General features: G+C 35.7%; 1 protein-coding gene across 4 annotated transcripts in view; it reads left to right on the forward strand.

Annotated features, from left to right (window-relative positions):
- Positions 1-24,977, forward strand: part of CEP162 (centrosomal protein 162) — a 100,831-nt gene that overhangs the window by 14,178 nt on the left and 61,676 nt on the right. For 3 of the 4 annotated variants that reach the window (XM_082730670.1, XM_082730673.1, XM_082730671.1), the window contains exons 4-9: positions 2,624-2,770; positions 3,121-3,304; positions 5,415-5,479; positions 15,906-16,021; positions 17,526-17,556; positions 23,722-23,841. In XM_082730670.1, coding sequence (XP_082586796.1) covers positions 2,624-2,770; positions 3,121-3,304; positions 5,415-5,479; positions 15,906-16,021; positions 17,526-17,556; positions 23,722-23,841 — 663 coding nt within the window. The remainder of the gene's footprint in view (positions 1-2,623; positions 2,771-3,120; positions 3,305-5,414; positions 5,480-15,905; positions 16,022-17,525; positions 17,557-23,721; positions 23,842-24,977) is intronic. The other variant, XM_082730672.1, reaches the window with a different exon arrangement.

Raw genomic sequence — 24,977 nt, forward strand, 5'->3', positions numbered from 1 at the left:
TTTTCTCTGTGAAATTAAGCCCAGGTTCCTTAATGTGACAGCTGAGGCTCTGCATCATCTTCTGATTAGGACCCTCCTTTCTAGCTTCCTGTGCCCCAGCCATACTCAGTTATTCCCTACCTCCTAGAAACATCGTTGACTCTGTCTCTGCATTAGTGTATGCTTTCTCACCACTGGACTGTCTTTTCTCATCCTTCTTCCCTAACTCTTCCAGCTCCCTTTTCAGCATAACTATTTTCTCCTTTGTTTTAATTTCGAAACACCTTAATAGCACGTACACACTGTGCTGATAGTCATTACCTGCAGGGCTGTTTATGAGGTTGGGAGCTTTGTGAGGGCAGGAAATACTTCTTTTTGTTTGTATCCCCTGACTCCAACAGTAAATATATAATAAATGTATTTAATAAATGAGCGTTAGAGTAAATTTGGGAGTTGTTTCTCTGTTAAAACCATAAGAATTGCCTTCTTGAAAAATTCAGTATCTTTTTTCATAAATCCCCCAACCACATAACAGTGCTAAAGTTTATGGCTGCGAAGTTGTGGAAATGAATGTAAAGAATTTGTTTTTAGAATCTTTTACCTGGTGGTGCTTGAAAAGAATATTATATGATGAAGTACTATTGGAATTGTTTACAAAGATTTGAGACTTCATTAGCATTAAAATCTCTTTCTTGAAAGTCATGAATCAGAGCTAGAATGTGCATACTCATCCCAAAGGGAAAGACTAGGACCAACATTTGAATGTAACCTGACTAAAGGTATCAATTTTTAAGAAAGAATTTATCAGTCAGAGTGGATTTGACGAGTAAAAGATTCCAAGAAGGGTATTTAAAAAGCAAACTTTGACAGTAACCATTTAAATACTGAGGAGAGGGTTTCTCCACCCAAGGACATAGCCTGGTCCCTGGTTCAATGACTGACATTTCTGAGTTCATGTTAGGTTGTGCGTACTAGGCACTAGTATACAGACAAGAGAGGATTCCTGCCATGAAGAGTGTAGAAACTTCTGAGGGGGAATTAAACACCCTCTTGCGGAGAGGAGTGCATTACCAATCTTAGATAGGAGTGCATTACCAATCTTAGATACCATTAAACATCAACATTGAGCTACTTTAGCCTTACAGTTTACTCTTTCATTTGCTGTAAGGATAAAACATTCTGCCTAGAGGATGAAACAATCTAATCCTTCTACTGGTCATACTCTTCATTATGAATAACTAAATTGGATCTTGGTTTTGGTCATTAGTCTCTTGTAAGCTCAGTTAGTGTGGGTCACATCCCTGAGTCCAGCTTCAGAGCCAGAGTGAGACCCACATAGGTACCATAACAGCACCCCAACCATGGTGTGCACTTATGTATTTGAGGTGTCTATAGATAACATCTCTTGATTTTATGCAACTGGGGAAGTTATTATTTTATCTATAAAACCATTATTCACACAAAGCCATAAAAATAGATTCTGAATCCTTTCTGAGAGGACACTAATTAGGAAACTGAAGTCAGAACTTGGGACTTCTTTTTTTGTTCTTTTTAATTTAAATTCAATTAGCCGATATTACATCATTAGTTTTCGGTGTAGTGTTCAGTGATTCATTAGTTGTGTATAACACCCAGTGTTCATCACATCACGTGCCCTCCTTAATGCCCATCACCCAGCTACGCCATCCGCCCACCCACCTCCCTTTCTACAACCCTCAGTGTGTTTCCCAGAGAAAAGAATCTCTCATGGTTTGGCTCCTTCTCTGATGACTTCCCATTCATTTTTCCCTCCCTTCCCCTGTGATCCTCTGAGCTATGTCTTATGTCCTACATATGAGTGAAACCATATGATGATTATCTTTCAATGCTTGACTTATTTCACTTAGGGTAATCCCCGCCAGTTCAGAATTTGTGACATCTTAACAAGACTTACTTCTAAGCAAAAGCGATACTCTTCTAATCTTAGTATATATCACATAGTGAAAATTTAACTTTTCCGTTTTTCACTTTTTTATAACAAATGTATGCTACTATGACAAATTTTGAATATTGCATAGCTGTTTCAGTGTTTTCCGGTATTTTTGGCATAAAGAGAAAAACACTTTCTGTGGCTATGAGTATCTGACCATCGACTCCTTCTCTGGGCTCATTTCCACCTGGACTCACCCTCATTCTCTAGATTCAACCTCACTGGCCTTTTTGCATCCTCCAGTGTGGCCTCCCCTCCCATCACTGACCCATAGTACCTTGTATTCATCCTACCTGGGGTTGTCTCCCTTTTCTAGTTCACCTGGTGATTTTCTATTCTTCCTTCACGTAAGGCAGAAGATACTCTTTAAAGTGGCATGGTGTACTGTGTTAAATAATTGTGCTTCAAAGTAATTTTTAAAATTTTGTTTCATGTAAACTTCTGAGATTGTTGACTAAGATACAGCACAAATAAATAGTAGTGTTATTTTTCTTTTGTGAATTTTAGGTCTGATGGATTCTTATTTAATAGACCAGATTTATTTTATAGCTACTGTCCACAAAATTAGCATAATGGGGGGAAAAGCTAGTACAATAGCATTATTGGTTAATACATAGTGGTCAGAACAGTTTTCTGAACATAAGTATCCAGCTATATCTTAAATCCTATCCCTAGGACTGCTTGAAACAAATGTAAGCTATCTGAAAGCAAAGAAGCCTTCTCAGCCTATTATGGAAGTAGAAGAGGAGTCTGCTGAAAGGATTCAGTTTCTGCAGAGCAGTGGAACCTCCATCTTAAGTATTGACAGCTTAGAAACAAATGGTAAGATGTGAGGGATATGAGTTGACAGATTAATTACTATGCTTAATTAAATTAAATACTATAACAACTATACTATAATTAAAATTTTTATAAAAACTAACCTGTATCTTGGAACCTCCTTTACTGAAGCATGTAGATGTTCTTAATACTTTCCTGAAAGGTTTAGAATTAGATCTTGAGGGAAGCCATATAACCTTACATACTTGAGTACAAGTCTATATGTGGTGGGTGAGAGATTAAAGTATGTTTTAAATTTTTTTTAATTTTACTAATATCAATAAATGCATCATTAAAATTAATATTATCAGAATTCTGCATATTAATAAAATATATTTGTCCTTTTCATTTAGAGATAGTAGTTTCTGAACTCAATCATAGTGTTCTTGGATTGGGATTGGACACATTAGAAGAACAAGAAGAAAAAGAGCAATTTTTTGCCAGGCTTGAGGAAGGCTTAACGTCTTCCATTGACTATTCAAGATTAAATAAGGAACTGGATTCCAATGATTCTACACAATTTAAAGCTTTACATAGGTAATGTATATATAAGATCAACTAATCGTTAAATGACTTCTATATTTTTCTGTATTTTTGAAAGACTAGTATATGCATTGGCTTCAGTGGGTAAATATTGTAACAAACAAGTGTTAAATTTTATTTTTATCTCTTTTCTTGGTTCATTATTTTGATCATGGTTTCCCTTATATGTGAATGGAATATGTTGATTTGTGTTTAAGAGCCCACTCTGCATCCAGATATCTGAAATGTCATACCTGTGATGCTGCTGAGACAAATGGCACACTGCAAAAAGACTTTACTAGGAAAGTAACTTCTTAAGTGATTTCCCACAGCTGAAGTAAATAAGGGAGTTCAGTTAGCTGTTACAAAATCAGAGGAAAAAAGAACAGAAAAGAAAGAATGAACCAGGAAGTAAAGACAGGTTTTGTCTCTGTCCTTCCTTTGTATATAGTTGACAATGATGATTATCAGGAAACCTCATTTATAGTGAAAACTCTACTAGTTGCCTGAGCTGGTCTTCTGTAAGTACAGTAGACCTTTGGCCTTTTAAAATTATAAATGGAAGCCAAATTACAATAAGATTTTAAGAACACCAAACTATAATTAAATTAAGGGTGAGGAGAATCATAACCTCTGGTTATTAGAGTACCTGGTCTCCTTAGGATGCTGAGTTTCTTATAGACCATGGATGAATTGTGTAGGGTTTCAGATTTTTACCCTGTTTGTAAGCTAAAGATTTACCCTGCCATTTTATGGATGCTGACAATAGACACAAGATTCCTGGGTCAGAAACAAAGGACTTAATTTTTCACAATAAAAACCATATCTGAGTCTTATCTTCATTTGCATCAGTTCCCCCATGCTCCATAAAGGGTGAAGGGTCCATGATGGCTGTCTGCATGGGCAGTGGGCTGCTTTACAGGAGAGGAGCTCTGAGCTTGGGGAATCCATTGCTTTTTTTTTTTTTTTAAGATTTATTCATTTGATAGAGAGATCACAAGTAGGCAGAGAGGCAGGCGGGGGGTTTGAGGGGTGGGGAGCAGGCCCCGTGCTGGGCAGAGATCCCGAAGCGAGGCTCAATCCCAGGACCCCGGGATCATGACCTGATCAGAGGGCAGAGACTTAACCCACTGAGCCACCCAGGTGCCCTAATCCATTGCTTTTATAGTAAGAGGAAATAAGCGTGGTTCTTTTCTGGAAGGAGATACTGCCTCATCTCTCAAAGTTGCTCTCTGCAAACACAATCCTGGGAAATAACCTAGGAAAGAGGGGTTTGTGCCTTGTGTTCTTGGCGTACGCCACAAGAACATGCAGGGTCACTCAGGGCCCATAGTGATTGCCTCTCCCAATGGTAACAACACAGATTAAGTATACACAAGCTTGTTGGCTACAAGTTTTGGCCCCTTTGTAATATTTCTTAGCTTTTTTTAATTTCTTAACAGTATTCTTAACTACTGATATTTCTGCTTTCGGACAGGCTAGTCAGAGTGCTAAATAACATTGTGTATACAATATTGTTTGCTGCTATTATTATTACAGTTCTGTAGCTTCTTGGATTTGCTGATAATCTCACTAAAGACAGGGTTGATGGACTGAAAAAAGTAGGGTGGATGCCTTGGTTTGAAAGAAAGCAGTATATGAATTAACCCAATATCATTGAAATTTCCTCAGTCTCCTTTGTTACTTTTCTGAGTTTTTGTTGGTTTAAGTTTCCTATTAAGCCTCTGTATCATGATTAAATTGCTTATTAACAGGTAAATGCTGAACCTGATGTTTTTTCTGGCTCCATGAAGACTTCACTGGTCTCATGTAGTCAGTTTCTAATTTTTTGTGTAGAAAGGATATTTGGGCCCTGAGACATGTAAATGCACACACTTATGTATAAAATTGTATATATTTTTGTATACCAAAGTTAAGAAATATGGCATTTTTTCCCTCTTTGTATGAATTTGATAGCTACAATTTGAGGATCCTTTATTTTCAAAACATTTTTTTTTTTAGAACTTCCAAATTTTTAGTTTTTGTTAGAGGAGAAAAATATAATGCTAGAGATTTTTTTTTTAATTACATGAAAGATTACATGGAAATGTATTAACATTAAATACTAAATTAAATTTTTTTTCAGTAACCAAGATAATGTAGATCTAAGTGAAGATAAACATGAGAATGAATCGAAACATGAACTGGCAGGTAATTTCATTGGTTTAAAAATGTACATATTTGGAAAGATAATATAACTATTAATAAAGACATTGATAGGAGAAAAATAAAAAGAAAATCATATCTTTGAAAGAGCTTTGGTCAGGTAGAGTGAACTGCCTATGTTACAGTCTGAGCTGCTAAGAAATGATTGAAAGTGTGCTGCTACCTCATTTGTTGGGAGTGGATGGTAGACCAATTAGGAAGACAGGAAAAGGACTAGAGAAATCTGTGGAGCCAGGACCAATATCTCTAAAGCATAGTTCAGTGGTATTTCTTTTTCTACCTTTGACTTTTAATGTGTCTTTGTTTTTCTATTTCATTTAAAATAGTTTTCTCATAGTTAGCATATAGCTAGATTTTGCATTTTGGTCTAATCTAACAATCTCTGACTTTTAATTGAAATGTTTCTACCCTTTATAAAAATATATTCATTGATATGGTTTTTAATTCATTGACAGTTGGTTTGTTGTATTGATTTTGTTCTGTAGTCTATTGTATTGAGTATTCATAACCTTCCATTTTATCCCTTCGTTTGGTTAAACCTCTTTGTTTTATATTTTTTCCTTAGTTTCTCTATGATTCATAACATGCATCTTTATCTTATTGAATACATTCTACTTTCAAATAACATTATACCACTTTATATGAGTCTTAAAAACAGTAAACTTCCCCAACCTTTTTTGCTATTTTGTCTTACATTTTTTCTATGTATCTTAAAATCCAGTGATGTATTATTATTACTATTATCTTTTAATTAATATTGCTTTTAATAGTCTATTTAAAAATTTTTAAAGGAAGATAGAAAATTTATATTCATGTGAAAATATTTATCCACATATTTATAATCCCCAGTTTTTTGTATTCTTTTGCATCGATTTGAGGTTTTTTTTAAACTTCTTATTTAAAATGAATTTTAAAAATTATTTAAATTGAAGTATAGATGATATATAACACTGTATTATTTTCAGGTGTACAACATAGTGCTTTGATACATGTGAAATCACCGCAACAAGTCTAGTTAACATCTATCACCAGTGCCAAAAAACCACCATTTTTTCCTTGAGATAAAAACTTTTAAGATCTACTGTCTTAGCAACTTTCCTAATAGTTGACCCTTGCATGACATGGGCGTTAGGGATGCTGACCCCTTACACAGAAATCAGTGTCTATGGTTTTTTAGCCTGGTTTTGTGGCAGTTTGATGATGGTGCATCTTGATGTGTCTTTTCTTGTATTTATCCTAGTTGGAGGTGGTTCAGCATCATTGATCTGTGGATATAGTTTCCATCAAATTGAGAAAAATGTTTGTCCACTAATTCTTCAAGTATTATTTCTGTCATCCCTTTCCCTCTGACCCTAATTACAATTGTGTTAGATGGCTTTTTGTCTTGTAGGTTTCTAAGACTCTGATTTTTTTAAAGCTTTTTTCTTCTCTGTGCACTTCAGTTTTTACTGCTGTGTCTTAAGTTTACTTATCTTCTTCTTCTTTCCATTGATCTTCTGTTAACTCATTGAGTCTTTTTTTTTTCTTTCAATCTAGAAGTTCCTTTTCTTTCTTTCTTTTTTTTTTTAATTTCTTTGATATCTTTTCTCATGTTCTTTTTTGTCCCCCAGAGTTCTTTTTTTTTTTTTAAGATTTTATTTATTCATTTGACACACAGAGAGAGAGAGAGATCACAAGTAGGCAGAGAGACAGGCAGAGAGAGAGGAAGAAGCAGGCTCCCCCCTGTGCAGAGAGCCCGATGTGGGGCTCGATCCCAGGATCCTAGGATCATGACCTGAGCTGAAGGCAGAGGCTTAACCCACTGAGCCATCCAGGCGCCCTGTCCCCCAGAGTTCTTAAAATTAGTTTATTCTGCTGATCCCAATGTTTGTGCATTTCTGGGTGGGTCTCCTTTTGTGGAATGCTGCTTTCTTGTAAGTCTAATGATTTTTTATTGGGTATTGGATATTGTAGATTTTTGTATTGTTGAGTGTCTAGATTTTATTTTTTTCTTATAAAGAGTGTTAAGCATTATTCTGGACGATAATTGCCCTTGCTAGCTTGATCTTCCAAGACTTTTCTTATGCTTTGTTAGGGGAAGTCTCAAGTACCCTTTCATTTTTGAAATTAATTTCAGTTTTGACACTAGTACTAAGGCATAGCCTTTCTGAGGTTTCTACTGAATGAGCCTACAAAACAATGAAGATTTTTTCCACTCAAACTGGTTAGAACTTCAGAGTCTCACTTCCTTGTGTGAAGCCTGTGAATTTTCTAGCCTGTAGCTTTCCATTTGCTCATACTATACAAATATGGCTTAGTATTCAGCAAAGACTCAGGGAGACCCCGTGCAGATCTTTAGAATTCTGTTTCTACCTAAGTGTTTCCTCTGTTACTGACCTGTACCTTCTAATTGCCTCAGCGTTTCTGAACTCTCTTATCTCTATCACTTTAACGTGGTGAGACTATCCTGATCTCCCCTTCCCTGCTTAACATTCCTGGATTTGTATACCTTTCGGTAATTCACCCACCGCTTGTTTATCTTTTCTTAGGAATCACTGTTTTGTGCAGCCAGTTGTCCAATGTCTGTAAATGGTTGTTTCATAAATTTTGTCCAGTTTATTCATTATTTACAAAGTTCTTGAAACCCAGCATCGTAGAGGATAAAGTCCTATAGGTTGCATCATACTTAAATTAAAATTGCAGCTAAATTTTCCAACAAAGAATGAAAACTATCTCCAAAATCTATCATTCAGATCTTTTATATTGCCTTTATTTACTTTACCTGAATTTTTAAAACTTCTATTTATGCAAATAACATTTTCAAGTTATGAAGTTAGGTAATATAATAATAGAAATAGTACCTTGAATGAATAACATCTTCCTCCAAAAATTGTTGGAACACTACAAATTAATACTCTCATTGTCTTCCAAAACAATGTGGAAGAGCCTGCATATTATTACCTCTGAGATTTGTTACATGAGAACCTCCTTCTCAATGTGGTTTTATTCTTTGATTTTTATATAAACTTAATTGGCCTTGATGTTTCTGAAATCTCTGATATGCTATTTTATTTCCATTCATTTGTCATCTGTGTTCTTTCTGTTTGTATCTACCAATGACTTTTCCTAATTACTTCAAATCCTGTTTATTTATGATAAATTCCTGGAGAAGGGATTGGTCATTTGTATGTTACAGTTTTTGCCTCTTGACTATTCAGTCACAAAATGCAGTTAACAAAATGTAATATTGAAAAATGCACATTAGGATTTTCCCATTCAGAAATAATATTTTGCCTTACTAATTTAGGACTTTTAACTCATTATAACTTATAGTTACAGTAATACTAAGTGAATACTAATAATACTAACCAAAGCAATTATTACTACTAAATGTAATTGCTAACACTTGTAAATAGGACACATTATATACAAGTCCGTGTTCTAAACTTTTTTTTTATTATGTTATGTTAGTCACCATATAGTACATCATTAGTTTTTGATTTAGTTCCATGATTCATTTTTGTCATATAACACCCAGTGCTCCATGCAATATGTGCCCTCCTTAATACACATTATAGGACTAACCCATCCCCCCCACTCCCCTCCCCTCTAAAACCCTCCGTTTGTTTCCCAGAGTCCACAATCCCTCATGGTTAATCTCCCTTTCTGATTCCCCCCCTTCATTTCCCCCTTCCTTTTCCTTTTCCTAATGTTCTCCGTGACATTCCTTATGTTCCATATATAAGTGATACCATATGATAATTGGCTTTCTCTGCTTGACTTATTTCATTTAGCATAATCTCCTTTAGTTCTATCCATGTTGATGCAAATGTTGGGTATTCATCCTTTCTGATGGCTGAGTAATAGTCCATGGAATATATGTGCCACATCGTCTTTATCCATTCATCTGTTGAAGGGTATCTCAGCTCCTTCCACAGTTTGGCTATTGTGGGCATTGCTGCTGTGAACATTGGGGTACAGATGGCCCTTCTTTTCACTACACCTGTATCTTTGGGGTAAATACCCAGTAGTGCAATTGCTGGGTCATAGGGTAGCTCTATTTTTTTTTTAAGATTTTATTTATTTATTTGCCAGAGACGGAGAGAGCACAAGAGAGCACAGGCAGACAGAGAGGCAGGCAGAAGCAGAGGGAGAAGCAGGCTCCCTGCTGAGCAAGGAGCCCGATGGGGGACTCGATCCCAGGACCCTGGGATCATGACCTGAGCTGAAGGCAGCCGCTTAACCAACTGAGCCACCCAGGCATCCCTAGGGTAGCTCTATTTTTAACTTTCTGAGGAACCTCCACACTTTTCCAAAGTGGCTGTACCAATTTGCATTCCCACCAACAGTATTAGAGGGTTCCCCTTTCTCCACAACCTCTCCAACATTTGTTGTTTCTTGCCTTGGCAGTTTCTACGTGGTATAAGGTGGTATCTTAGTGTGGTTTTGATTTGAATTTCCCTGATGGCTAATGATGTTGAGCATTTTTTCATGTTTCTGTTATCCTTTCATATGTCTTTGGAGAAGTGTCTGTTCATGTTTTCTGCCCATTTTTTTTTTTTTTACTTGATTATCTGTTCTTTGGCTGTTGAGTTTGAGAAATTCTTTATAGATCTTGGATATCAGCCCTTTAACTGTAGTGTCATTTGCAAATATCTTCTCCCATTTCATGGGTTGCCTCTTTGTTTTGTTGACTGTTTCCTTTGCTGTGCAGAAGCTTTTATCTTGATGAAATCCCAAAAGTTTATTTTCCCTTTTGTTTCCCTTGCCTTTGGGGACGTGTTTTGGAAGAAGTTGCTGTGGCCGATGTCAGAGAGGTTATTGCCTATGTTCTCCTCTAGGATTTTGATGGATTCCTGTCTCACCTTGAGGTCTTTCATCCATTTAGAGTTTTATCTTTGTGTATGGTGTAAAAGAATGGTTGAGTTTCATTCCTCTGTATATAGCTGTCCAATTTTCCCAGCACCATTTGATGAAGAGACTTTTTTCCATTGGATATTTTTTCCTGCTTTGTCGAAGATTATTTGACCATAGAGTTGCGGGGGAATTTCTACTCTGTTCCACTGGTCTTTGTGTTTGTTTTTGTGCCATACCGTGCTGTCTTGGTGATCACAGCTTTGTAATATAGTTGGAAATCAGGCAACATGATGCCTCCAGCTTTGTTTTTCTCTTTCAGCATTTCCTTGGCAATTCGGGGTCTTTTCTGGTCCCATACAAATTTCAGGATTGTTTGTTCCAGCACTTTGAAAAATGCCATTAGTATTTTGATCAAGATGGTGTTGAAAGTATAGATTGCTCTGGACAGCATAGACATTTTAACAAAATTTATTCCAGTCCATGAGCATGGAATATTTTTCAATCTTTTTGTGCCTTCTTCAATTTCTTTCATAAGTGTTCTGTAGTTTCTAGACTATAGATCCTTTACCTCTTTGGTTTGGTTTATTCCAGGGTATCTTATGGTTTTTGGTGCTATTATAAATGGAATTGATTCCCTAATTTATCTTTCTACAGTTACATTGTTAATATATAGGAAAGCAACTGATTTCTGTACATTGATTTTGTATCCTGCCACATTACTGAATGGCTGTATGAGTTCTAGTAATGGGGGGGGGTCATCTGTGAAAAGAGAGAGTTTAACTACTTCTTTGCGTATTTGAATACCTTTTATTTCTCTTTGTTGTCTGATTGCTTTTGCTAGGACTTCTAGTACTATGTTGAACAACAGGGGTGAGAGTGGGCATGCTTGTCATATTCCTGATCTTGAAGGAAAGACTCTCAGCTTTTCCCCATTGAGAATATTTGCTATGGGCTTTTCATAGATGGTTTTTATGAAATTGAGGAACATTCCCTCTATCCCTATACTCTGAAGAGTTTTAATCCAAAAGGATGCTGTATTTTGTCAAACGCTTTTTCTGCATCAATCGAAAGGACCATATGGTTCTTGTCTCTTCTCTTATTAATGTGTTCTAGCACGTTGATTGATTTGCGAATGTTGAACCACCTTTGCATCTCAGGGATAAATCCTACCTAGTCATGATGGATAATCCCTTTAATGTACTGTTGGATCCAATAGCTAGGATCTTGTTGAGAATTTTGGCATTCATATTCACCAGGTCTCTAATATTACATACTACAGGTTTATAATTACATATTACAGGTCTATAATTCTCCTTTTTGATGGAGTCTTTGCCTGGTTTGGGGAATCAAGGTAATGCTGGCCTCATAGAATGAGTTTGGAAATTTTCCTTCCGTTTCTATTTTATGAAACAGCTTTAGGAAAATGGGTATTAAATCTTCTTTGAGTGGTTGGTAGAATTCCCCAGGGAATCCATCAAGTCCTGGACTCTTGTTTTTTGGGGAGGTTTTTGATCACTGCTTCAATTTCCTTACTGGTTATTGGTCTGTTCAGGTCAGTTTCTTCCTTTTTCAGTCTTGGTGTTTTATAGGTTTCCAGGAAGGCATCCATTTCTTCCAGGTTGCTTAATTTATTGGCATTTAGTTGTTGATAATAATTTCTAGTAATTGTTTCTATTTCCTTGGTGTTAGAAATAGATCCCTCCCCTCTCATTCATAATTTTATTAATTAATTTAGGTGCTTACTCTTTTCTTTTGGGTAAGTCTGGCCAGTGGTTCATCAATCTTATAGTTCCATTGATTTTCTCTACTGTATTTCTGGTTTCTAATTCATTGATCTCTGCTCTAATCTTAATTATTTCTCTTCTCTTGCCTGGCTTAGGCTTTTATGTTGTTCTTTCTCCCATTCTTTAAGGTATAAAGATAGTTTGTGTATTCAGGATTTTTCTGGGTTTTTCTTTGAGTGAGGCATCGATGGCTATTTCTTTCCCCCATAGGACCACCTTTGCAGTATCCTATAGGTTTTGGACCGATGTGTTTTTGTTCTAATTGGTTTCCATGAATTGTTTAAGCTCTTTGATTTCCTGGTTGACCCAAACATTCTTAAGCAGGATGGCTTTTAGTTTCCAAGTGTTTGAATTTCTTCCAAATTTTTTCTTGCGATTGAGTTTCAGTTTCAAAGCATTGTGGTCTGACAATATGCAGGGAATAATCTCAACCTGAATTTGTAACCCATTATGTCATCTGTTCTGGAGAAAGTTCTATGTGCGTTTGAGAAGTATGAGTATTCTCTTGTTTTAGGTTGTTATGTTCTGTGTATATCTATGAGGTCTATCTGGTCCAGTCTGTTATTCAGAGCTCTTGTTTCTTTGTTGATTTTCTGCTTAGATGACCTGTCTGTTGCTGAGAGTGGAGTGTTGGCGTCTCCTACTATTAATGTATTATTATCAATTTGTCTCTGTTGTGGTTAAGAGTTGGCTTATGTAGTTGGCTGCTCCCATTTTGGGGGCATAGATATTTACAATTGTTAGGTCCTATTGTTGGATAGACTCTTTAAGAATGATAAAGTGTCCTTCTGTTTCTCTAAGTATGGTCTTTAGCTTAAAATCTAATTTGTCTGATATGAGAATTGCTAACCCAACTTCTTTTAAGGTCCGTTGGCATGAAAAATGGTTCTGCATCCCTTCACTTTCAATCTGGATGTATCTTTAGGTTCCAAAGGAGTCTCTTGTAGATAACATATGGATGGGTCCTGTCTTTTTTATCCAGTCTGCAACCCTATGCTGTTTCATGGGAGTGTTTAAGCCATTCACATTGAGAGTGATTATTAAAAGATAGATTTTATTTTCATCATGTTGCCTGTAAAGTCTTTGTTTCTATAGATCATCTCTGTACATTTCTGTTCTATATCACTCTTGGGGTCTTTCTCCTTTTATAGAACCCCCCCCCCTTAATATTTCTTTCAGGACCAGCTTGATGGTCACATATTCCTTCAGTTTCTGCCAGTCTTGGCAGCAGCTTGTCTCTCCATCCATTCTGAATGACAGCTTTGCTGGATGAAGTATCTTTGGCTGCATGTTATTCTCATTTAGTACCCTGAATATGTCTTGGCAGCCCCTTCTGGCTTGCCAGGTCTCTGTAGACAGGTCTGATGTTATTCTGATATTCCTCCCTCTGTATGTAAGAAGTCTCTTGCTCCTCGCTGTGCTTTCCAGATTGTTTCCTTGGATCTAAGATTTGCAAATTGTACTATTATATCTCATGGCATCAGTGTGTTCTCCAGTCTGATTTTGGGAGGGGTCCTCTTTGCCTCTTGGACACAAATTCTTATTTCCTTCCCTAGATTAGGGAAGTTCTCAGCTACAGTGTGCTCAAATATATCTTCTAGACCTCTTTCTCTCTACCCTCAGGGATCCCAATAATTCTGATATTGGAACATTTCATTGAGTCACTAATCTCTCTCAGTTTGATCCCTTGGGTTTTAATTTGTTTTTCCCATGCTGCTAAGTTTCCTTCTTTTCTGTCATCTTATCCTCTGGCTCACTAATTTGTTCTTCTGCCTCATTTACCCTGGCAGTCAAGAGTATCCAGTCTAGACTGTATTTCATTCATAGCATTTTTAAGTACAGCCCAATTAGATCTCATTTTTGCCCTTAGAGATTCTGTATTGTCATTAATATTTTTCTCAAGCCTACATATCTCCTTCATAGTTGATACTCTGAAGTCTATTTCTGACATCTTGGTTATATTCATATCCATTAGTTCTGTCACAGAGGCCACAGTCTCTGATTCTTTCCTTCCTTTGTTGGGGGTTCCTCCTCTTAGTCATTCTGTTGAGGGGTGGCTGAGGGAATGTACAGAGTCCAAATTATTGACCACAACCCAAGCAAGATGCACCTGTTTTATGGGACCTCTGGGTTGTCAGCCTCTTGGTCTTCCAGCCTGTCTTCTGGGGGAGGGGCCTGCTACCCTATTACTCAGGCAACCCTGATTCTAGCACCTAGAAGTATGTCTAATACAACATAATTTCTTGATAACTGTTTTGTGAACCTAATTATATCTGCTAATACTTAGAAAATCCCAAACTGTTCTTTCTCATATGGAAGAGAAACAAAGGTGAGCTTCTCAACCTCAAAATATAGATATTGATGTAGTTAACCAACCAAGATTTTATTTACCTAAGGTACAATGCCCACCTTGTCTTTCTCATAAACTCAAATGGAGATGTTTCTGTAGGTAGATGTCACTAGGAATATCTGTTTAACTTCTAAGCCCTCTCAAATTCATTCCTAGACTTTTTATTATTAATTGCACTCAGGTAATCTCCTCCATTCTAAGAAAAGACAGCCATTCCAGGGCAGACTCCGTAGGACCTTGTACAGTCTTTGTTTTATCAGGCCATCCTGTTTCTGAATATGGTCTAATATTTTAATTATTATTATTTAATTATTTTTATTAACATATTGTGTATTATTTGTCCCAGGTGTACAGGTCTGTGAATCATCAGGCTTACACATTTCACAGCACTCACTGTAGCATATACCCTCCCCAATGTCCATAACCCAACCACCCTCTCCCTATCCTCCTGCCCCTCAGCAACCCTCAGTTTGTTTTCTGAGATTAAGAGTCTCTTACAGTCTGTCTCCCTCCTGATCCCATCTTGTTTCATTTTTTCCTTCCTTTACCCCCAAATCCCCTGCCCTTCCTCTCATATTTCTCATATCAGAGAGATCATATGATATGAAAGTTGTCTAATTGTTAAAATACAATATAGATTATGTTTATTTATGAAATGATGGTTTCCACTCTGAAAAAGTCACAGATCTCCATCAGTCCTTTGATTTAAGGGCTATAAACAACACGTTAAAAATTGGCTTAGAGATCCTAGCCAGATGGCCCCTACGCCACCTTCCCTATAAATAGTGTTATGGCATCATGTTAACATGAATACACTTTTCCCTTCTGGTGTAAAGTCATTGAGATATAATTTGGGATTTAATCTGAGAAGTAAGCAGGATTGGAAAATAGTAGAGATCATATAGAGCCAGTATTTATCTGAGGGAAGGATTAGAGATAGAGCTTTCAGGCTTACATTAGAGATACCTACAGAGACCCAAAAAATCAACTTTAAAAAAATAGGCAAATCCAAACTTTTGTTTAAGAATGTCAAGATTTCAGAGAAGCACTGCCTTTTATAAGTAAGTTATTTGAGACTTTGTCTTTCAAAAATAAGCATTCAGCTTTGTTTTAAAGATAAAAAAAAATTGGGGGACAGCTCTAAAAATGTTAAGTTAGTTAATGATACAAAAGATTAAAAATTATAACTCTTATAACTATTTGAAAGTATAAGACAGTGAAGTAAACCTAAGACTTATGAATTGAATTCTCATTAAATCTTCACACAAAATAGAAAATCTTCACAAAATTTAAAAAAAAAAAGTCCTCTAAATTTAGCTTTATGTTAATATTTCAATAAATTATTCTTATACAGACTCCTTTTGGAAATCAACAATCTTTTCCTGGAATATGACGTTTTTGATAGTGTGATCCTTGTATTTTTAAAAATTATTTTCTTCAGAAAATTACAGTGATGATTTTGAAGGTGAGGAGGATATTGATGCACCTTTGGCGACTCAAGAAGAGACTAATACCAAGGAAAATCCCAAATCTGAAAAACTACATATACCCAAACAGGTATACGTCAATTATATATTTGACAATTTTGAAACTTCTGTCATCACCTTAGCTGACTGTACTATATGAAGAGCCCAAAATATGGAGTTCATCATTGTCTTGCTCATTGTTGTAAAGATTTAGGTCTCTTAACACTCAAACATTTTCTTAATTCAGGATGCCAATTTAATGTAAATCTTAGTGAAATGTGGCAATTGATTTTCTAAAGGATTTTCTTGGCAGGTAACTTCTTTGAGTTTTACAAATTAAAAGTTTAATTGAAATCTCAAATCTAATTTTTAAACAGATACATTAAGCTACACTTTCCTTGGTAGATCTTGTTCTTGTGAAGTACAATAAATACCCCTCCTCATATGCTAACAGTGACATTACTGTCTGAAACTTATGTGACTAAGATTATGAATTAAATTATTCCATTCATATTCAGTTGCTGTACTCCAATTCTTTTTTCTTAGTTCTTACAAAGACTGGCTAAGCATGTTACTACATATTGCCTGCCATAGAGAACTTACCCTTGAAGCTACCTAATAGTAACTAACTAGTAGGATAATTACTGTTTGCTCTATTGGTCTTGATGTGTACAAGTAAGGTCTCTTTTGGAACTGCACATTAAGACTAGATGTTTAAACATGTATGAAACCATAGGTGTCTAAATAGAAGTAAGAAATACTACCCAGGTATTAATAAATACTTATTTTTAAATATACCTGATGTTTTGTCACTGGGTGTCTCTACATCACTCAGTTTGGAGGGGAAAATAAGAAAACCTTTAGAAATACATGAAGATTAATGTGATCTGCTGGTTAGTCTTAGAAACTTAATGGGACCTATACTTGGAATATGGCAGTTTAAATGTTTATGAAAAATAGGTCACAGTGGTTTGATATATCAAGAAAATATAACCTACATAAAAATATGTCAGTATAAATGTACACATCGCCTATCCAAGTGAAGAACATTAGTGACACTAATTGTAAAACTTACTCTAAAGGAACTTACAAATTTTTTTAGGGAACTTTAATTTTGACACATTTCAACTATCTTGCAGTTTGGTGGCCTGCCTCTTTGAAAATTTTATTTCTTAAAATGGCTGAGAAACAGAGTATAAGTTCTATTTGATCATTAATTTTGAAAAATAAAAGAAAAATGATTGATGTTACAATAGCAAGACTCTTATGTAAAGTATCCATGTTATTCTGGAGTTGAAAAAATAGAATTTCTGAGCCAGGTGGATGAGCAAATGGCATCTAGATACTTTAAAGAAAGTTTTTAAAGGCCTAAATGGATTGGTAATTGCTACATTTCTGAAGAAACTTCTAGAAGTTCTCTATGTTCTCAGTCTTACAGAATTATTCGTGAATGAAAATGATGAAAGAAACCTAGAAAGCACATTTCTTGACTTTTTCAAAATGGTGTAAAACACTGGTTTTTGGATTGTACTTTATTTTTGTTGTGGGCATTTTACATAATTTTGGTTTCAGATCGTATTATTATTTTAATTTAGGAAGAAGAGAAAACTGGCATGCTGGCTAATGGTAAGTATTAGAAGGCCAAGTTATATCTAAATAATTCTGGAAAAGTTACTGTCTTCCTTTGTTTTTAAATATCTCTAATGAATTAAAATCCACCAATTTTTCTCAGCAGTGTATACCTTAATGCCTGTCTTGAATTTAGTTCCTATGATATGTAAGCATATTTGCTTTTTAAAAGACTAGGATTAGATAACATTATGGTAAATTCTATCAAACGTTCAAAGATGAATTCATACCAGTCCTTCTTAAAATCTTCCAAAAAAAAGAAGAGGGAATTCTTCAAACTCATTCTATGAGGCCAGCATTAACCCTGATACCAAAACCGGACAAAGACACCTCAAGAAAAGAAAACCACAAGAAAGCAAGTGATCCCATTTATAATAACATGAAGAAGAATAAAATTATTTAGGAATATATTAAGGAAGTAAAAGAGATATACACTTGAAACTATAAAACATTGGTAAAAGAAATTGAACACACAAATAAGTGAGAAGATAGTCTGTGCTGATTGATTGGAAGAATTAATGTTAAAATGTCTGTACCACCTAAAGTGATCTACAGATTTATTGCAATCCATACCAGATTCAAAAGGTATTTTTCACAGAAGTAGAGAAAACAATCCTAAAGTTCACAGGGAACCACAAAAGACCCTAAATAGGATGGTTTTTTTCCAAAACAATCTTGGAAAGAAAGAACAAAGCTGGAGCCATCCCACTTCCTGATTTCAAATGTATTACAAAGCTACAATAATCAAAATACCATGGTATTGGCTTTTTAAAAAGACTCATGGATCAGTGGAGAGTCCAGAAATAAACCTATGCATATATGCCCAATTAGTTATTGATAATTGCACAGAGAACACACAGGAAGGGAATAGTTTCTTCAATAACTCATGTTTGGAAAACTGGATAGCCACATGCAAAAGATGGAACTAGAGCCCTATCTAAACCCCACACACAAAATTGAACGCAAAATGGATTAAACACTTGTACATAAGACCTAAAACCATACAACTCATAGAAGACGACCTCTGGAGTTAGCTCTTTTACACTGGTCTTGAGTTTTTTAGATTTCACATCAAAAGCAAAGACAACAAAAGCCAAAATAAACAAGTGGGATTGTATAAACTAAAAGGCTTCTGCACAGCATGGGACACTGTGACCAAAATGAAAAGCATTCTGGGGACTGAGAGAACATATTTGTAAACTACATACCCAATACAGGATTGATATCCAAAACATACAAGGAACTCATATAACATAATAGCCAAAAATGACCAATGGGCAAATAATAAAAACACTTAACTTCAGTAATCATCAGGGAAATGCCATTAAAAATCACAGTGAGATATCACCTCACACCTGCCAAGGTGGCTGTTATCAAAATGATAAGATGCTGGTGAGAATGTGGAGTAAAGGGAACTCTTGTTTGCTGTTGGTGAAAATACAAACTGGTATAGCCACAATGGGAAACAGTATGAAGACTCCTTGAGAAATTGAGAGTAGAAATATTACATAATCCAACAGTGCCACTTCTGAATATATATATATCTCCAAGGAAAATGAAGTCATTATTTCAGAGAGATGTCTCTATTCCCATTACAGCATTATTTGTAATAGCTAACATATGGAAACAACCTAAATGTCTGTCAGTGGATGAATGGAAATATGACATGTATATACTAACGGAATATTATTCAGCCTTAAAGGAAATCTTGCTATTTGCAACAACATACATGAATTCAGCTAAGTGAAATAGCAAGATAGAGAAAGCTGAATATTGCATGGTATCACTTAATAGGTGGAATCTAAAAACAAAAGTTGAACTCAGAAACAGTAGAATGATGGTTGCCAGGACTGAAGGGTGGGGAAAATCGGGGAGGTTAATAAGTCCAGACTTTGAGTTATAAGATAAAGTCTGGGAATCTATATAACCTGGTGAGTACAGTTGTAAATATTATATAATTGACACTTGCAAAGAGAGTAGAACTTAAGTGTTTCCAGAAAAAGAAAGTGAGGTTATACATGCATTAATTAACTCAGTTATAGGAATCCACAGTGTATACATAAATTGTCATGTCCACATTAAATATATTAAAATTTTATTTGTCAATTATACCTCAATAAAGCTAACAAAAAAAAAAAAAGACTGTTAATTGACAGTAGAAAGTGTAATTTACGGAGTGAAAGAGTTTACTGTGGAAATTAGTAACAATGATGAAGAAGACACAGATAAATGGAAAGACATCCTGTGCTTGTGAATTGGAAGAATTAATACTGGTAAAATGTCCATATTACCTAAAGTGATCTACAAGTCTACTAAGGTAACCCAACCCCTATCAAAATCCTAGTGGCATTCCATTTTAAAATTTATAGGGAACCACAAAAGACTCCATATAGCCGAAGCAAGCATGAGAAAGGGCAATGCTTAGAGGTATCACCTTCCCTGATTTGAAAATATATTACAAAGTTGTAGTATTCAGAACAGTATGGTATTGACATAAAAACAGACATATGAAACCATTGAGACTATTGAATAGAGAGCCTAGAAATAAATATACACATCCATTGGTCATCTGATCTTCAACAAGGGGGCCAAGAATATACAATGAAGAAAGGATGGTCTCCTTAATATAGGCATACCTTGTTTTATTGCATATGGCTTTATTGTGCTTCCCAGATACTGTGTTTTTTACAAACTGAAAGTTGGTGGCAGCCCTGCATCAAGCCAGCCTGTGTGCCATTTTTCCAACAGCATTTGCTCACTGCATGTCTCTTTGTTACATTTTGGTTAACTCTTGGGATTTTTCAGACTTTTTCATTATTTGTTATAGTGATCTGTGGTTAGTGATTTCTGATGTTACTCTTCTGAGTGTTGTGTTCTGCCTGCTCCACTGAACAGCTGTTACCCCATCTCTTTCCCTCTCCTCAGGCCTCCCTATTACCCAAGACACAACAATATTGAAATTAGGCCAGTTAAGAACCCAATAGTGATTCTAAGTGTTTGAGTAAAAGGAAGAGTCACATGTCTCTCGGTTTAAATCAGAAGTTAGAAATGATGAAGCTTAGTGAGGAAGGCATGTTGAAAATTGAGATAGGCCATGATACACTTGATCATACAAGAGTTCTCATAGAGAAGTATGATGAGAGTGATGTTGTTTTCATGCTTGTGTTTCATAATACAACATCCATTCTGCACTCCATGGATCAGAGTAATTTTGAGTTTCAAGTCTTATTATTTAAGAAATCTATTTCATTGTGCTAGATAATGATTCCTCTGATGGATCTGGGTTAAGTAAATTGAAACCTTCTGGAAAGGATTCACCATTCTGGATGTCGTTAAGAACATTCATAATTTACAGGAAGATGTTAAAATATCAACATGAACAGGAGTTTGGAAGAAGTTGATTCCAGCCCACATGAATGACTTGGAGGGGTTCAAGATTTTAGTGGGGGAAGTAACTGCAGATGTGATAGAAATAGCGAGAGAGAACTAAAATTAGAAATGGAGTGTGAAGATGGGACTGAATTACTGCAACCTTATGGTCAAACTTGAAAGGATGAGTCTCTTATGGATGAGCAAGGAAAATGGTTTCTTGAAACGGAATCTCCTGGTGAAGATTCCATGAAGTCTGTTGAAATGACAACCGAGGATCTAGAATATTCTGTAAGCTTAGTTGATAAAGCAAGCAGCAAGGTTTGAGAGGAGCAACTCCCAATTTTGAAAGAAATTCTGTGGGTAAAATGCTATCAAGCAGCATTGAATACTACAGAGAAGTCATTTGTGAAAGGAAGAGCCAATTGACGTAAGAGGCTTCATTGTCCTACTCTAAGAAAGTGTTACAGCCACTCCCACATTCAGCAACCACCACTTTTATCCGTCAGCAGCCATCAACATTGAGGAAAGACTCCAACAGCAAAAAGATTACAACCTGCTGAAAACTCAGGTGATAGTTGGTATTTTTTAGCAATAAAGTATTTTTAAACTGAGGTGTGGTGTAGGTGTAATGCTATTGCACACCTAATAGACAACACTTTAATGTAAATATAGCTTTTACATGCACTGAGAAACCAAAAAAAAAAAAAAAAAAAAAAAAACCTGACTGGCTTTATTGCAATATTTGTTTTATTTCAGTGATTTGGAATTAAATGTGCAGTATCTCTGAGTTATGCCTGTATATGATATTAAAAAATGAGACACATGAAGAAGAATGACGTTAGACCCTTATCTCAACCCACATACAAACCCAGGATGGACCAAAGACTTAAATATAAAACCTGAAGCTGTAAAATAACTAGAAGAAAACATAGGGGAAAAACCTCTTGGCATTGCAGTAGGGAATAATTTTTTAAATATGACCCCAAAACACAGGCAACAAAAGTAAAAATAGACAAATGGAATTGCATCAAACTAAAATGCTGTCTAGTAAAGGAAACAATGAAAAGGGTGAAAGGGCAACCTATAGATTGGAGAAAATATTTGTAAACTGTATTTCTGATAAGGAGTTGATATCCAAAATATATAAAGAACTTATGCAACTCAATAGCAAAGATAAGGTAACCCAATTAATACTGAGCATAAGACCTAAATAGACATTTTTCAAAAGAAGACATACTAATGGCCAACAAACACATGTAAAGATGCTTTACTTCACTAATCAGGAAATGCATATCAAATGAGATATCCCCTTCCTGTCAGATTGGCTTTTTATCAAAAAGTTAAAAAAAAACATGTTTGTGAGGACATGGAGAGAAGGAAACTTTTGTACACTGTTGATGGAATGTAAAATGGGTGCAGCCACTATGGAAAACCATAGGAAGGTTTCTAAAAACAATTTAAAATGGAACTACCTTGTGATTTAGTAATCCCACTTCTGTATATATATTTCAAAGAGATATCTGTACTCCTGTGTTCACTGAAGTATTATTTACAATAGCCAAGATATGTATACAACCTAAATGCCATTGACAGATGAATGATAAAGAAAATGTAGTACATATAACATTACACTGTGGAGGACATCATGCTAAGTGAAGTAAGCCAGATGCAGAAAGACAGATACAGCTTTGTTCTGTGAAAGGAAGGTATATGCAAATCAAACTTCAAAGGCCAAAGGAGTCCTAAGGCTGAAGGAAAAGGCTAACAAGTCCAGCTTGACAATGAATGGATTATTAAGGGAACTTACAGGCAGAAACACGTTTTGTGCACCATAAGATGTACAGATCTCTGTAACGCCACCTCTCTTCGGACTTCTGTATAGCCTTAGAGGCTGGGAGTACTGCTGAGGGACCACATAAGGGAAGAATGTTTAAGAATACATGTGGGTCATAGTCCTATCTCTAGGGCAGATCAAGGATGCTATGCCCCAAGAGTGTATTTAAGGATGTGGTTGAAAAGGAAAGAATGTTGGTTGGCTGCCATGCTCAGGAAGGTTTTAGGTCATCGAACACTTATGGCAGGAGTTGTGACCAAGATAGTATTAATCTTGTTCACCCATGCATGAGCTCACTCATATGTGTTATCTAAAAATGTTAACCTTGTAGAAGCGAGAGAGTAGAATGATGGTTACCAGGGACTAGGGGAGGGGGATTTGGGGAGATGTTAGTTAAGGAGTACAAAGTTTCAGTTATACAAGATAATAATTAAGTTCTTAGAGCTAATGGACAACAATATGGTTATAGTTAATATTATATACTTGACATTTGGTTAAGAGGGGAAATGTGTGTTCTCACCACACATATACACAAAAGACACCTAACTAAAAGGTAGGATAATGGATATGTTAATTAGCTTGATCATAGTCAGTATTTCACAGTGTGTACACATACAAAAACATCGAATTGTATACCTTAAATATATACAGTTTTTAATTGTCAACTATACCTCAGTAAGGTTGAGGGGGGGAGAATATTTCTTTTTTGTTATTTTTCACAGGCCCTTTGCATTCCACATGTAAATGTACATTCATTTGACCTGTATATCTGCATAGTTATGCATGTTAATGTAATCATGGTTATTACATATATATGATTAAATGCTCCTTACCTGGAAATATTTACTGTTGTTTTTATATAGCTTGTATTTGATTTAAGTCTTAAATTGAAGGAACCATATAAATTTCTCCTTTTCCTCTATTTTTTTTTTTTTTTTTTTTACATATCACTCTAGTGGTGCTTCTTGATTCCTTAGACTCTGTTGCAGATGTCAACCTTGATGAACAAGATCGAGCAGCTAAGCCAGAGGCCCTGCCAGAAATGGCTGATAATGAAATGACAGGAACAGGTAAAGGTAGAAAACTGGCTATTCTCTAAATATGTAATGATTTAAGACTAGTTGACTTTATTTCTAGAGAAATACCTATAATATATAATAATATATAACTACTGTATCAACATTAAAAAAAATTTTTGGTGGGGGGCTGCTGAGGGAGACGGAGAGAGAGAATCTTTTTTTTTTTTTTTTTAAGATTTTATTTATTTATCAGAGAGAGAGAGGGGGAGAGAGCGAGCACAGACAGACAGAATGGCAGGCAGAGGCAGAGGGAGAAGCAGGCTCCCTGCTGAGCAAGAGGCCCAATGTGGGACTCGATCCCAGGATGGGATCATGACCTGAGCCGAAGGCAGCTGCTTAACCAACTGAGCCACCCAGGCGTCCCGAGAGAGAGAATCTTAAGCAGCCTCTGTGCGCAGTGCAGAGCTCAGTGTGGAGCTCCATCTCAAGACCCTGAGATCATGACTTAAGCTGAAATCAAGAGTCAGATGCTTAACTGAGCCATCCAGGCAGCCCAACAATAAAATTTTAATCCCACATTTTTTCCTGTTATTAACAATTTAAATAATCTGAACTTTCCTTGGTGACACTAAATGCTAGTAGGTCAAGTAAAGTGTATTTTTAATAAAGACTTGTTAATGAATGAAAAATGCTACATAGTGTAGTACTATAGGTGAATATTAATTAATTTTCTCTGCCCCTCCAGAGTATTTGGTTAAATTTGGAACATGTAGGAGAAATGAGATTTCAGACTGACTTTGCTTTTCCATTGTTCCCTCTATGTAGGAGAAAGCAGAATCACATTCCAAAATCCCAAAATGCCTTGGACTGTCTAGACTTTACAAAAGGTTATAAAGATCTTTAAGATAATGCTTTTTCAATCTGTTAAAGCAGTGGAATCCTTACCTCCAAATGAAATCTCATGTAGTACTCTCTGTGTAGATAAATATGGTATTTTATCAGTATAAATATAGACATTTACATTTATTACATTTACTTGTAAAGTTGGTGAGAACCATAATGGTCTTTTGAAACTTTTAAAATCCAAAGTTTTAGATATTTGTTATATTCTTGTATCACCATCAGACTTCTGATATGTTTGTGTATTTTATTTTTGCTGTATAATATTAAAATGATCTTGCTTTACTACATAA

Source organism: Mustela nivalis (assembly GCF_964662115.1).
Source record: "Mustela nivalis genome assembly, chromosome: 5".
NCBI classification, from domain to species: domain Eukaryota; kingdom Metazoa; phylum Chordata; class Mammalia; order Carnivora; family Mustelidae; genus Mustela; species Mustela nivalis.